This window comes from Camelina sativa, chromosome 4, assembly GCF_000633955.1.
Source record: "Camelina sativa cultivar DH55 chromosome 4, Cs, whole genome shotgun sequence".
Classification (NCBI taxonomy): Eukaryota; Viridiplantae; Streptophyta; class Magnoliopsida; order Brassicales; family Brassicaceae; genus Camelina; species Camelina sativa.
In genome coordinates this window covers 14,166,254-14,181,568 of record NC_025688.1, presented here as the reverse complement: position 1 = coordinate 14,181,568, position 15,315 = coordinate 14,166,254, and the positions used below count along the sequence as shown (strand labels likewise).

At 33.2% G+C, this 15,315-nt stretch overlaps 2 protein-coding genes, 1 long non-coding RNA gene and 1 pseudogene across 3 annotated transcripts in view; 2 read left to right on the top strand and 2 right to left on the bottom strand.

Annotated features, from left to right (window-relative positions):
• LOC104780511 lies at nucleotides 3,184-5,145 on the bottom strand. The gene is made up of 2 exons (XR_766756.1): nucleotides 3,926-5,145; nucleotides 3,184-3,808 (listed from the first exon to the last, which is right to left on the bottom strand). It is a non-coding gene; the product is annotated as an uncharacterized LOC104780511 (long non-coding RNA).
• Nucleotides 6,043-11,940, bottom strand: LOC109132499 (putative F-box protein At3g47020). Its single transcript, XM_019244129.1, has 5 exons — nucleotides 11,888-11,940; nucleotides 6,967-7,211; nucleotides 6,734-6,873; nucleotides 6,530-6,699; nucleotides 6,043-6,415 (listed from the first exon to the last, which is right to left on the bottom strand). Exons 1-5 carry the CDS (start codon nucleotides 11,938-11,940, stop codon nucleotides 6,043-6,045), a joined length of 981 nt encoding a protein of 326 aa, XP_019099674.1.
• Nucleotides 12,183-14,825, top strand: LOC104780509 (annotated as a pseudogene).
• Nucleotides 14,928-15,315, top strand: part of LOC104780507 (beta-glucosidase BoGH3B-like) — a 3,385-nt gene continuing 2,997 nt past the window's right edge. Inside the window, exon 1 of the mRNA XM_019244128.1 lies at nucleotides 14,928-15,223. Coding sequence (XP_019099673.1) covers nucleotides 15,029-15,223 — 195 coding nt within the window. The 5' untranslated portion in view covers nucleotides 14,928-15,028. The remainder of the gene's footprint in view (nucleotides 15,224-15,315) is intronic.

Here is a 15,315-nt window from a genome sequence, read left to right as displayed (position 1 = left end):
TGCCATATTCTGAGACTTTGTGGCTTGGGAATATGGTTGGTATATCGACTTCGGATGACGATCCGGGGGCGCGCTGTAGGATGGCAACCCGAGAGACGAGTATTGGACTTCCTTATATATTATGGCATGCAGGCTTTGGCCTGATGAGGAGCCAACATTATGGCATGCAGGTTTCGGCCTGATGAGGAGCCAATAAAACTCAAGGTTTAGGCCTCTGAGTAAAGGAAAGTCCAAAAGTCGAGAGCAAATAATGCCTGGAGCGTGAGTCTATCGTCTCGAGGTGACCTTTTGTAGTTCGGTCGGAGGTGTGCAGACTGTGGAGACGGTTGCATGGGAGTCCTTGGCTGATGGTTATTCGAGATTCGAGGACGAATCTATATTGGTGGGGGAGAATTGTAACATCCTTGAACCAATTATTCGTTTTCTGGGATGGGTGTCGATCGACACCATGGTGGTGTCGGTCGACACCAACATTCTCTAGTTCGACCAGTTCGATTTAATTATCGATTTGGATCGGTTTGGTTTAGGGAAAACCATTGAACCGAGGTTTAAAAGGGGGAAAACGACCTAGGGTCGTGTTTTTGGTTGTCTTACGCCGTTTGAGAGTGAGAGAAAGAGGAGAAAACAGTTTCTAAAGGTTCTTGAGAGAGTTTGTGAGATTTCAAGGTGTTTTTGGTGAGATCTTGCTGTGGGAGTGAGGATCTAGGGCCAGGAACGTGTTAGAAGGTTGCTGGGAGTGTAGGATTCGTTGGTGTTGGTCCAAATCTTCCTGCAAAGAGGTGAGTGCATGACCATGGCTAATCTAAGCCTTTGATTTCTTTGTTCTTGTTTGTGTGTTGTTGTTTTGTGTGTTTTCTTGTTGGGGATTGGTTGCTACAGGTTTCTAAGGATGTTTTCGGCTTGGGTTTTGAGTATTGGGTGACTTGGAGGAGGTTGGGAGCGAGATTCGACTCTCGGCTTCGAGCGGATCGTGATTGCAGAGGGGATCGTGACACCAGCAAATTAGGCATTGATCGACACTGTGGGGTAGTGTCGGTCGACACTTGGCTGGTGTCGGTCGACACCTCCCTTCCAGCGAGACGTTGTTTGATTTCCTGGTTTGTATGTTTTGTTTTGTTGGTTGTTTGGAACATTGGAATCACTGTTGCTTGTGTGTATAGCCCAGTAGATGGGAGAATTGCCTCACTGAGTGTTTATCAAATACTCATGCATCTCAATATGTGTTTGTGGTGCAGGTAAAGGCAAAGTGTGATCGTGGAATCAAGGCGATGAAGAGGAGGATGTTCTAGGGACTCGATTGTATGTTGTCTGGCGTTGCTAGGTTGCTAGAGTTGAGTCTTTAGAAATATTGTTAGGTTGCCGGTTTCATGTTTCCTGATGTTTGATTATTGGATTGCTGTTATGGTTTAAGATTGGTTATTTATTTATTGGATATTGGTATTTGTTATTCCACTGTTGGTTGTGATTGTGGTTAGGTGGCTAGTGGGTATGTGACCACTAGTTGTAGCTTATTATTTATTATTATTATTATTTATTATTTAATATTTATTTTTAAAAAAAATGGGTCGGGTCGTTTCAATCATATCAACTTCTCTAAAATCTATCAACATTCCAAATTTCCTAAATCCCATCAAATTCTCCAAAATTATGGTTCTAATACACCCCCTTATGCTTTAAAATTTAAAAGATGGTCTATAATCTAATGGAGAATTAGATGAGAAGTTTTAATCCCAAAGAGAAATAGCAACTGAACTATCGATTCATGGAAAAATAGGTAGAGAACTTAACTTAGGGAAATATAGAACTAGGTGAAAGTTTGATGTGGATCTAGTATAATGTGATAGTTATAAGGGAGAAATAAGAGTTTTTTTTTAAAACATATTGTATAATCAAAGTTGACATATAGTCAAATCTGTCTTTTAAAGTTTTAATTCATTATAATTGGTAGTCTATTAAACCTTAAAAGCTGGCATATATTTTAGTCAATGTAAACATGAATTTTAATTCATTCATGTGAAAAATAAAAAATGTCAGAAACATTAATATTACTTTTTATGAAAAAGATACCGTTGTTGTCAAAAAAAAAATGATGTTGTTTGGTTTTTAAACCGGGTTGAAATTCCAGCAATACCACAAAGCCCGGTTGGACTTGACCGATTTGTATGTTAGTTGTTAGAACAACTTCATCGGTGATACTCTAATAGGTGTCTTAAATATTAATTAAAATTTCTCACTAACTTCTATTTATTTTTCGGGTATGTTGGTATTATAGTATATTTTGGAAACTTAATTAGTGTTTTAGTACAAACACTATTTATAATTGGCAAAAACGGTGGAGTGTTTGTGTGTGAGATAGGAGAATTATGTAGGACTCATTTGTGAGATTGAAAAATTGGGATAATTATTTAAATAGTTGTTAATATAATTTTTTTTAAAAAACTTTTCAGATACTAAAAAATTTATATTTTTTTCTTTATAATTTGATATGCATTTTGTTTAATAATTTTTAAATATATTCTATACATCTTTTTTACCCCTACACTTTATTAAGTGTACGAATATTTGTACACATTATTAAGTGTTTGTACACAATATTAAGTGTACGGATGTCTATACACCTTATTAAATGTACAAATATCTGCACACCTTATTAAGTGTACAGATGTCTCTACACATTATTAAGTGTATAGATGTAATGTGTACACTTAGTAATGTGTAGAGACATTTATACACTTAATAAGGTGTGCAGATATCTGTACATTGAATAAGGCGTACAGACATCCGTACACTTAATTATGTGTACGGATACAAAATTTGTAAAAAAATATTTAACATTATCAAATAAAATCATCAAACAAAATACATATCAAATTATAAACAAAAAAATATAGATTTTTATATATCTGTTTTTTAAATAAAAAAAATCATATTACCAAAATATTTGAATAAATATATATTTTCCCTCTTTCTCTCTCTCAAACACACACCATCTCATTTCTCTTTCTCTCACACAATTTTATCTCACTAACATTCTATCTCACAAGTGGGACCTTGACTGTTTCTCCAATTATGAATAGTACATGTACTACATTTCTAATTAAGTTTCCAAAATGTACTATAATGCCAATAATCTCTTATTTTTTTCTCCTTTATTGGTCATCTTTTACATATGAATGTCTTAAGAATAAAAAAACATAAATATATTTCATTTTTGATTTTTTGACAACAAGAAAAAAAAATCTCAAAACAGAGTTTTGATTCCAATAGAGTTTTGATTCCAAGTGACACCTAAAAGCTCCAGTACATGAAGACACAAAAGCCATTTGTAGATAGGAAAGTGAAACACCTATCTTAAGAAGTTGATGATCACCAAGTGGAGGACTGAGTTGCAGAGAACAACTCAGCAAAAGCTCTCTCCGGTGCCAAATCTTGCAGTTTGCAAAGCTCTCTTCACCATCTTTCTTATACATGGCGGTGATTGTGTTGGTTTCTCGTTTTAATGAGCCAAGCCTCCTTTTAAGAAGAATCTGAATCTCTCTCTCTTCAGATTTTTTTCGGAGCAACAACGAGCTTAATTAATCAGAGAATCAATGTGAGAGAGAATTAGTTGCTTCTATGTCCTCTCTGCTTCTCCTAATGATACAGGTTTCATGGAAGAATTAGTTGCTGCTTCTTCAGGTTTTTTAGGCTTCGGCAATGACACAACAGTTTCTAACACCAACGACAGTCTTGGTTCTTCATCTTATGAGGATTTGTCATTAGCATAAATTGGCCAGCCTAAATAGGATCAGTCGGAATTTCTTGATACCTTTAAAAAAGATACAAAGCAATCAGACTCCATTAAAGATCCAGCAAGGCATCAAGCATTGAATTGTATGAGTTCCCTTTAAAAAAATTATCATCATGTCAAAGAGGTGTTAAATACCAATTCAATAACACGGGTTCAAAAGCCTTGCATTGTATGAGCTCCAAGGTTTCTCCATACAAACCAGTAAAAATAGGGATTCACACACATTCTCAGTTCACATAAACTAAAAAAAAATATTTCTTAAAAAACAGGATTAAAGCACTAATTAAGAGCCTTCAACTTCTTTCATGGGAGGAAAGAGCCTAAAATTCTAATAGCTTCGAATGATACTACTGTGAATGGACAAACAGAGAGAGTTTTGAAGATGGGGAAACACTTATGGGTGTTATAACACATGATTCAGAAAATATGATCAGAGACACAATGAATCATAAACTGACTAAACCACAACGATCTAGTAGAATTCAGAACAGATTGAATCTGCAATCAATCATTAGAAACCATCGTCGTACGTTCTGGACAATAAAACTAAACATTGAAACTATGTGTCAACAAAAGTAAGATCCACCAGATGTGCAAAACTGAAATCCTAGGCTTGATGTTCAAGACTCTAAAAAGAGAGAAACGCAATGACAAAAGAGATAAGTTTATTACCAGAACAAACTTTCAACACTTATAGTTTCATCATCATCTAGTACAATCAACAAACACCTAATGTCATAATTCGTAACACTAAGATCCCAATTAAATTCCATTGTCCTATGGTCAAAGATATACCCACCCAAAATTGGCTGCAATATCTACAAAGTTGACTCCTGACTGAAACTGGGGAAAACTGAACTTAAAATTGAAATATCAATGACACCATTCAAACAATCAAACACTACACTTCCCAGAAACCTAATTGCAAACTGCCTAAGTCAAATACCAAAGAGAGTATGACCCAGAAAAAAAAAAAAACACATCCGAACAACAAATTCAAAAACGCTACAATGATCAAAGTCACAATCAATCGAACCAGAAATTAATCGCAATTGAAACAGGTTGCAGGATATTAGAGATAAATACATAATAAACCCATAATAAAAAATAATAAAAAAAAAATCAAAAAAACCGATTAAACAAAACCTAAGTTCGGCTAAGGAGAATCGATCTCTAAGTCTTAAGAAAGAAAGCCACATGATTTGTTCAAATCAATCCTTTGAAAGTTCTTTTCTGGATCATCCTTCACTCCCGAAAAAACCCCAATTCCTTAATCCTTAATTTTGATAAATTGATTTATGCCAATAGTTTTTTCCTCGTTCGTATCGAGAGAGAGGAGAAAAGTAAAAACAAAACAAAACAAAATGTAACTAATGGATTATTGACACGTTTCAGTGTCTCTAGGTATCTAAAACGGTATGGACAGAGACACATATCTCTGAATAATTACGACTAAAAACTTTATTTTTTAAAAGTTTTATTGTTAAAAAGTTTAGAGATGGGATATAACCGATAGAGATGCTCTTATTAGTCAGTCAATTAGCTATATATGGAGTAATGCATGGTCTGTGTGCATGCATATATAGAAAACGTATGCGATCATCCATTAACAAGTCAATTAGTCTAAGGCTTTCTTGCTCGACAAGAAACTGTTGTACAAATTTGTATCCTCATACACAGTGTCGGTCGGTAAAGTCAAAAGTAAAACATAAAATAGTTATATAATAAACTGAACAAGATAGACACATCGGTACACGAAGAACACCTCTGTTCTTTTTTTTTGCTAAACTGTAAATATCATTAGAATAGTTAATGAAATGTTTGGCTTTTACAAGAAAGCCGATGGCTTTTGAATTCTTTGGCAAAAAGAATAAAAACAAGGAAATCAAATTGGGGAAACCACGTATGGACAGTGAGATCAAGTTAACCAGAACTGCATCAAACTACAGAAACGTTTACGGTGGCTTCTGGTATGAATGATAAAAAACACCTCTGTTCTCGGTTCTAACTTAGAATGTAGGCAATAAACAAACTAAAAAAAGGTTATGGTAAGAGAGTCGGTAACCTTCTTTAGATACTCTGCTCACAACTATCAACTTGTGAGTTGTTAAACTTAAACAAAAAATAGACAAAATTATATTGAAATATTAATAGAAATTTATGAGGACCTTATTTTGAGAAATTCAACAGATAAAGTGTTTACGAACCCAAACTTAAAAGCCAAACTACTACACAAATATGTTTATAAAGTTCTAATCTAGACGCTCCACATTCTCAACATAGTCTATAAATGTATAAATCTTTGAGTATTTAGCCTTCTCAGCTATATTCCCAAACTGGATTTCAACTACATTCAAAGTGTCCAGCACGACACTGTAGTAGAAGATGTAGAAAGGATCGTTTCGATTGGATGTTGATAACACAATTTCACCTCCACTAGTCATCCGGACAATGTCTAGATAGGTATTGGGAGCTATATGCTTCAAACAAAATGGCAATGTGTAGACAATCTTGGACCATTTCAGTTCATCCGCATCTTCCAGAACCCACAACTCAAGACTTTTTGTATGTTCACCAAGTCCAATGTGCTTTGGCCACAGTACGCCCAATTTACCTTTGCAATTTATCAGAGTTGAACAATAAAATTTATGTTCCACATCTAGAAACTTAAACGTTTCAGACCTAAAATCAAAACAAACTACCATAACATGTGTTGGATTTGTATTCCCAATGCACTTAGCTAAATAGTACAAAACTCCGTCGATGCATGTCTCAGTACTCAAAGGTCTATGGGGTATCAAACATTCGACCATTCTCCAGGACACTTTTCCCATTCCTAAGGTTGAAACTAAACTGGCAAAATCCTCCGCCACGTACGGCGTGGGCAAACACAATACCTTGAATAGTTTGTCGATATGATCATACCCAAAATAGGTTTTTTATCTCAGCCTTCTTTGTTCTCACTCTCGGGAAAGTTATGTACTCTCCTGTGCTAGGGTTATAGATCACATGATTGCTGGTTTTGCTACAAAGAAACCCACATACAGGGGCATGAATCTCACAGTCATAGGAAGAACTCATACCTTCGTGGAAAGACATATGATAACAGGGAATCAAAGGTACATGGGCACGCTCGGGATGTAAAAAATGAGGTGCGGAGTAGAAGATCCGCTTACCGTTGTGTAAGAAGGTGAGTAACGTACGCGGCTGAGCCGAAGATATTTTTAGGAATAGTTCTGTGAAATATTGACGACGCAGTATGGACGACCAGAGTTTGGACAGGCAACGACACCTCGCAAGGTCTTTAACAGTCAATCTTGAGAAAATCTCAATCAAAAGATCAACTGGGATCTCCTTCGAGTTTTCTCTTCGGAAGTTGCTTGGGCGGCTGACTTGCTTCTGCCGTTTTCCCTTGGCGTCGCTAAACCATAGAATCCCAAACTTCGACAGCGACTTATTTTATACTAGACTCAGAACCCCACGCGAGGGAAATATTTCAGAAAAAATAAATTTAAATTTAAAATTTAAAACTATACATTATGAAATTATTTGAATGTAATAGAATAGTTTTAATACATAACATAAAACTGTTACTAAAAAACACAATCATCAAAATGAAAACTTATAACAAAAAATATTATGTAGAATAAACGCAACTTTGCAAAACATATTGTTTAAAGTATTATAAATATAAGATATTTTTATGAAGAATTATGGTAAAAAGCGACAACTAAAAAAAATCATTATGATCTTACCGAGAATATTGAACTAATGGTTATAATGAGTAATGTAATTTTCTATTAAATAACTATAATTAAAAATATTTTTAATAATGAGTGAACAGTATCAATAGAAAATTAAAATTAAAATACACAACTCTTAAGAACAAAGTAAAATAAAATAAATTTTAAATATTAAAATATTTTTTAACGAAAAGTTATGATAAATAGACACAACTGTAAATTATATATTAAGTTTTATTAAATTTCTATATTACTATAATCATTTCTAAAATTTTAGTTAGATTATAGAATAACACTGAATACTAGATATTAATATTCAAATTATTTAGATTTAACATAAAATAAAAATTTTGTTTCAACAACAATGATTTATTAGTTATTGATGAAGAGACAAATATATAGAGAGTTCAAAATATATGACTATTTAAATACACATTTATTAGAATAAAAAGTTGTGATGAAAAAATATGAATAAAATATAGTGAAAAGACACAACTCTACAATGAACAAATACAATTGTTTGAGTTTTTAAAAATGAACAAATAAAACCAATTTTTTTACAAAAAAGTACAACGAAAAGTCTCAATTGTTGTTCTTATTATTCAGATTGTTATTATTATTTTTAAATATTTAAACATTTTTTTTAACGGAAATTTAAGATAAATAGACACAACTGAAAATACAATATTAAGTTGTATAAACTTTTATATTTCTATAATCATTTCTAAAATTTTAGTTAGATTATAGAATATTTTCAATTATCTAGACTCAACATAAAATAAAAAATTTGTTTCAACGAACTTATTAGTTAGTGATAAAGAGACAAATATAAAGAGAGTTCAAAAAGTATGACTATTTAAATAGACACACCTATTAAAACGAAAATTTGTGATAAAAAAGTATAAATAAAATATAGTGAAAAGACACAACTCTACAATGAACATATACAACCGTTTGAATTTAAAAAAAAAAACAAATAATAACATTTTTTTACGAAAATGTACTACGAAAAATTGCAACTGTTGTGTGTGCATTTTATTATACTTACAAACTCATATAAACTGCTTTAAATAGAAGACATCTTTATTACCATATTAAAAAGTCAAATCCAAAAGCTTATTATATAATCCATTTAACTCTTCGAAAAAGACTATGTATAAAATTAACTAAAAGTTGTAAATTAGATTCATCATTCCAAAAATCTTTTGTTAAATCAAGAATTGGAGGAATCTATTTACTTTTAAAAGAATGAATGCTAGAGAATAATTTAGAGAGCTGTAAAAACCGTTGAGATTTAAATTTTATATTATTTGGTGTCATGTCAAAAAAAATGAAAACACTTCAAACAGACAAATATATATAGATTTCAAAAGATACGAATATTCGAATAGACACAACTCTACATTGAACAGTTACAACTTTACAAAAAACCGTTACAATGAACAATCGCAACTTTGTGTAAAACACACAATTTTAATTTTCTACAGATTTTTTTGGAAAATTATCCAAAAAGTACGATTGACAAGTTTGGTGGCACTTAATCGGATTACTATTATATATAGGTATTTTCATTAATTTTTTATATAAAATTAACTAAAAGTTGTAAATTAGATTCTTCATTCCAAAAATCTTTTGTTAAATCAAGAATTGGAGGAGTTTCTTACTTTTAAAAGAATGAATGCTAGAGAATAATCTAGAGATCTGTAAAAACCGTTGAAATTGAAATTTTATATTATTTTGTGTCATAGCAAAAAATATAAAAACAGTTCAAACAGACAAATATATAGATTTCAAAAGATACGAATATTCGAATAGACACAGCTCTACAATGAGCAGTTGCAACTTTACAAAAAAAACCGTTATAATGAACAATCACAATTTTTTGTTAAACACATAATTTAAATTTTCTACAGATTTTTTGGAACATTATCCAAAAGGTACGATTGAACAACACAATTTTTGGTGGCATTTATTCGGATTGTTACCATATTGAAAAGTCAAATCCAAAAACTCACTATGTAATCCATCTAACTCTTGGAAAAACATTCTAGGTATTTTAATAAAAACTTTTATATTTAAAATTAACTAAAAGATGTAAATTAGATCATCATTCCAAAAATCTTTTGTTAAATCAAGAATTAGAGAAATTTTTTCACTTTTAAAAGAATTAATGCTAGAAAATAATTTAGAAAAATATATAAACCGTTGAGATTGAAATTTTAGTTGATTTTATGTCATTGCAAAAAAATAAAAACAGTTCAAACAGACAAATATATATATAGATTTCAAAAGATATGAATGTTCCAATCAACACAACTTTACAGTGAACAGTTGTAACTTTTCAGAAATAACTGTTTCAATGATCCATCACGACTTTTCAGAAAATATCCAAAAGGTACGATTGAAAAAACACAACTGTTGGTCGCATTTATTCGGATTGTTATTATTATATAATTTTTTTTATATTTAGACCTAGAGAGTCATTTGTTTTTTTTAATTTAAAGGAAAATGAGATATATCCCTGTTTGATAAATTGCTATACGCTAGTCGGGCGGTTGAGGTGGGCTTAGCGTCTAGCGAAAAAATCAAAAATTAAATAAAAATTAATTAGAAACTAGTTTTAGGGTTATTTATTAAATTAATTAATATATATATATATATGTAAGTACTAAATATATGTATAATTCTATTTAAAATTGTAGTATTATCTTTAAAATTACAGGAAACACATAAAAATAGTTTTAAAATAAAATTTTATGACTTTTATTAAAAATTTGTACATTATTGTACAACATTACAAACTTTTAATTTAAATGTGTAAATAACAAAAAAATATTTGATTTATATTTGGTTCTAAAAATAATCGGTATATAAATTAAGCGGGAAGTAATCGGATTAGACGGGTTATAATCAAATTTGACATGCATAATTATATTATCGATACTAAGCAAAAATTAATTATTAATTAAAGCAGAAAATGTGAACCTAACTATTTTAAGGAGTGTAATTAGTGCGAGACAACGATTTTTAAAATAGGGGCCGGTCCTTCCCATAAGGCGAATGAAGCGGTCGCTTTAGGCCACCAATAACTAAATAATTTAGAGGCTATGCTTAGTTACATTGGAACACTAATTATTGGCTAACTTTAGTCAATCTCTCTTCTCATGTTCACGTACTTTTATCATTTTTTTACTTTTCCTAATTTCATGTGTTGTTTTAAACAATATTTATCAGTTTTCCTTGTATGTCAGGACTTATTATTAGTGTCAATTTATCAAAACAAGCTTAGTTTTCAATACATGCAATATATAAAGTATATATTTCTAAATATGCTTTAGGCCACTGAATCTCTAGGACCGTATACTACTAAAGATTAGTTTGGACATATTCACAAGTCTCTATGTGAAGTGACTGAAGTGTATATCGATCTATAGATTAGTTTACTTTACAATACATTTATTGTATTACGCATATTCATATTATTCATAGGTAAGTGACGACAAGCTTTAAAAGGTTATATAGTTAAAGATTCTTATTTCTTCTACATTACGCTTCTCTCTCATTAATTCTCTTACTAGTATTCCAAAAAGATTCTCAAAATTGTATTGTTGGAAAGAGTTCATTCTGGTTCTAATTTCAACCCCAGTTTTAAAAACCGCTTTGCGCTAGTCGGGAGGTCAGGATAGGCCTAGTATCTAGTGAAAAAATCGGAAATTAATAAGAGACTAATTTTAGGATTATTTTATTAAATTAATAATAAAATAAAAATATGTAGTACTAAATATATATAATTATGTTTATATGAAATAAATATCAAATAAAATATAAAATTATAGCATTGTCTTTAAAATTACTGTAAACAAATAAAAACGTAATTTTTTAAAACATCATAAACTCTTAATTTAAATATCAAAATAACAAAAAACTATATATTTAATTTATATTTGGCTCCAAAAATAATCGGTATATACAAAATTAAGCGGGAAATAATCGGATTAGACGGTATAATCGGATAATTGATGATATACGGGAATTCGTAATTAATCGAGGCGGAAATTATAGTTCTAACAATTTTACGGGACGTGGAGATTTTTAAAACAGGGATCTCAACTGATTTATTGTACTGTGATGACTAAGGATTCGAGGTAGCTCGATTTATTTTACGCGATTAACCAATTAATTAAGCATTCTATTGTAAACAAAGAGTGTAACATGTCGTCCTCCGGCTTTCGGCTTGGCTAGATAAAGAAGAGAAGTGGAGTGGTTTAGTCACTTTTAAGAGTTTAGATTAGTGAGAAAGAAACAAAACAAAAAAAGAGAAATGGCAAACACTGATGAGTCTTCATGGGTTTACAAGAACTGAGACGCGCCAGTGGAGGCGCGTGTGAAAGACCTTTTCACTCGCATGACTCTGCCGGAAAAGATCGGTCAGATGACTCAGAAGTCATAACAGATACTTTCATCGGTAGTATATAACACTAAAACATTAGTTTCTTGTCTTTGTTTTGGGTCAACGAACCAAAACTTTTCACATTCTTTCGTAACGTAAAAAAGAATACTTTATTTATGAATTATTTTTTTTTTGGTAATACAGGCAGTGTACAGAGCGGCGGCGGGAGCTGGCCGTTCGAGGACGCTACGTCGTCGGATTGGGCGGATATGATCGATGGTTTTCAGCGTTCAGCGTTAGCGTCGCGTTTGGGGATTCCGGTAATCTATGGCACTGACGCTGTTCATGGCAACAACAACGTCTACGGTGCTACCATCTTTCCCCACAACATTGGTCTCGGAGCTACCAGGTTCGATTAAACTTTAAAGCAAACTTTAAATTTTTGCGAAAGAGGGGAGAGAAACAGAGAGATTTGTATGTAAGGAACGTTTAGACATTTAAAGCTTTTGAATTTTGGTAAAAAGTTTGAATCTTCTTGTTAAGTTTCAAGCTAATTTGGATTTTTGTAAATTCAGTTTCCACAAGAATTTGATATTTTTAGTAGTAGGAGTTTATGAAGATTTTGCTTTAATTAGCTTTTTGATCATACAGTAGTAGTAGTTGCATTGGCTATGATTAGAATCTGATTGTGTTTAAGATCATCCGTTCATCAACCGTGTTTGTTTGTTGTTGATGTGATAACAGTCGTAGTTTTGTATGGTAACTCGATTAGAAACGCAGATTTGGTCAGAAGAATTGGAGCTGCAACTGCAGTTGGAGTAAGGGCTAGTGGCGTTCACTGGACGTATGCTCCCTGCGTGGCCGTAAATCCCTTTGTAGTTTGATTCTTACTTTAAAGGAAAAAATGATTTGTGGACTATTGAATGAAATGTTGTTTACTCATTAGGTTCTGGGAGATCCGAGGTGGGGAAGATGCTATGAGAGTTATGGTGAAGCTGCTAATATTGTTTGTGAGATGAGCTCGCTTATCTCAGGCCTACAAGGCGAGCCGCCCAAAGAACACCCTAACGGTTACCCTTTTCTTGCAGGAAGGTCCGTATATTATATACTACATATAAACATATATAATGCACTAGACTATATAGGCTTGTTGTTATTTTCTCATGGATTTGTTCATTTGGTGAAAGAAACAATGTGGTCGCTTGTGCAAAACACTTTGTTGGAGATGGTGGTACCGACAAGGGCTTAAGCGAAGGGAACACCATTGCGTCATATGAAGCATTGGAAGAAATACATGTTGCTCCCTATCTGAACTGTATTGCTCAGGGAGTCTCTACCGTTATGGCTTCTTTTTCCAGTTGGAATGGAAGTAGACTCCACTCTGACTATTTTCTTTTAACGGAAGTTCTCAAACAGAAACTCGGTTTCAAGGTTGATTCACTATGAAAAGAAATCTTAAATAAGCTAAGAGGTATGCATTGAGCTATTTGATTCACTTTGTTTTTTTTTTTCTTTTGTTACCAGGGATTTCTAGTTTCTGACTGGGATGGTTTGGAGACTATTAGCGAGCCACAAGGTTCAAATTATCGTGACTGCGTCAAACTCGGGATTAATGCTGGAATCGACATGGTAATGAATTTATTTTCCAACTGTCTTGAATGATTAAGAAAGATTGTTAATCATTGTTATTGCAGGTGATGGTACCTTTCAAGTACGAACAGTTCATACAGGACATGACAGAACTGGTGGAGTCAGGGGAAATACCAATGGCTCGGGTTGATGATGCTGTTGGAAGAATACTTAGAGTGAAGTTTGTTGCTGGTCTCTTTGAACATCCTCTTGCGGACCGATCTTTGTTGGGAACTATTGGCTGCAAGGTGAGGTGTTTATAGCTGAGGCCACTATTGTAAGGTGTATGAAAGCATGATTGATTGACTCTGTTTATCACAACTGCAGGAACACAGAGAAGTGGCTCGTGAAGCGGTTAGAAAGTCTTTTAGTTTTGCTGAAGAATGGTACAAATGCTGATGCACCTTTCTTGCCATTAGACCGCAATGCCAAGAGGATTCTAGTGGTTGGAATGCGCGCAAATGATATTGGGAATTAGTGTGGAGGATGGACAAAGATTAAATCTGGTCAAAGCGGCAGAATCACAATTGGTAGTGAAACTGAAATAGAACAGACGCCACTAAATGATATCAGAAGTTGATTTTGTATACTTATGCTTTTGTTTTGAAATGTAGGTACAACACTTTTGGATGCTATAAAAGCAACAGTTGGAGACAAAACCGAAGTGATCTACGAGGAAACTCCAACAAAGGAAACCTTAGCCTCTAGTGAAGTCTTCTCATACGCCATTGTTGCAGTGGGGGAACCTCCATACGCAGAAATGAAAGGGGATAACTCGGAGCTTACAATACCTTTCAACGGTAACAACATTATAACCGCGGTTGCGGAGAAAATCCCTACTCTAGTGATTTTGTTCTCAGGAAGGCCAATGGTTTTGGAGCCAACGGTTCTTGAAAAAACTGAGGCTTTGGTCGCTGCTTGGTTCCCTGGAACTGAAGGGCAAGGGATGGCTGATGTCATTTTTGGAGATTATGACTTTGAAGGGAAGTTACCAGTGAGCTGGTTCAAACGCTTTGACCAGTTACCTCTAAATGCTGATGCTGATTCGTATGACCCATTATTTCCTCTTGGTTTTGGACTCACTTGCAACTCAGGACAGAATTTGTAACCGGTTTAACTTCACCTGTCTGATTCAGAGGATCGGGTAATAAAAGTGTATGATTGAAAAATGTATGTCCTTATCTATAATTAGTCAAATTTTCAGTAGTTTTTGGTTTTTTACTCAATGTTTTCAAGATTTGACATGTAACATATTTAGTTCAACCATTTTGTAACTAACCCACATGTTTTGATTAAGTTAATCAAATGTATATTTTTTTTTACTTACACAATTTAATTGAGCAGTTGAGTGTACTGTCAAATCAGTGTGCCACGTCTCCTCGAAATTGGCTATAGTATAGATAAAGAGAAGTAGCTGAACTTTGTGAGAAGAGCACGACTGCCACACGAAGAGGAAGAAGAGTAAGATTCAAGAATATGGTAGTCAAGGAGGAGTCTTCATGCGTTTACAAGAACCAAGACGCGCCAGTGGAGGCGCGTGTGAAGGACCTTCTCTCTCGCATGACTCTGCCGGAGAAGATCGGTCAGATGACTCAGATTGAACGCACCGTTGCTTCTCCTGCCGCCATTACAGATTCTTTCATCGGTATGCACAGACAGCACAGTCTTCTTGTTTCACTTTGATTCTTGATTCTTGAAAAATGACCTTTTTAGTGTGTTTTTTTTTTTTTTTTTGATAATCAGAATATAATTTTTGGATTTGG

Coding starts and splice junctions, on each gene's coding strand:
- LOC109132499 (XM_019244129.1), bottom strand. CDS start 11,940: ATGCGAGTGAAAAGGTCTTTCACACGCGCCTCCACTGGCGCGTCTCAG. Junction 7,212..11,887: donor ACTGGCGCGTCTCAGTTCTT/GTAAACCCATGA, acceptor TCTATGGTTTAG/CGACGCCAAGGGAAAACGGC. Junction 6,700..6,733: donor TGAGAACAAAGAAGGCTGAG/ATAAAAAACCTA, acceptor GATCATATCGAC/AAACTATTCAAGGTATTGTG.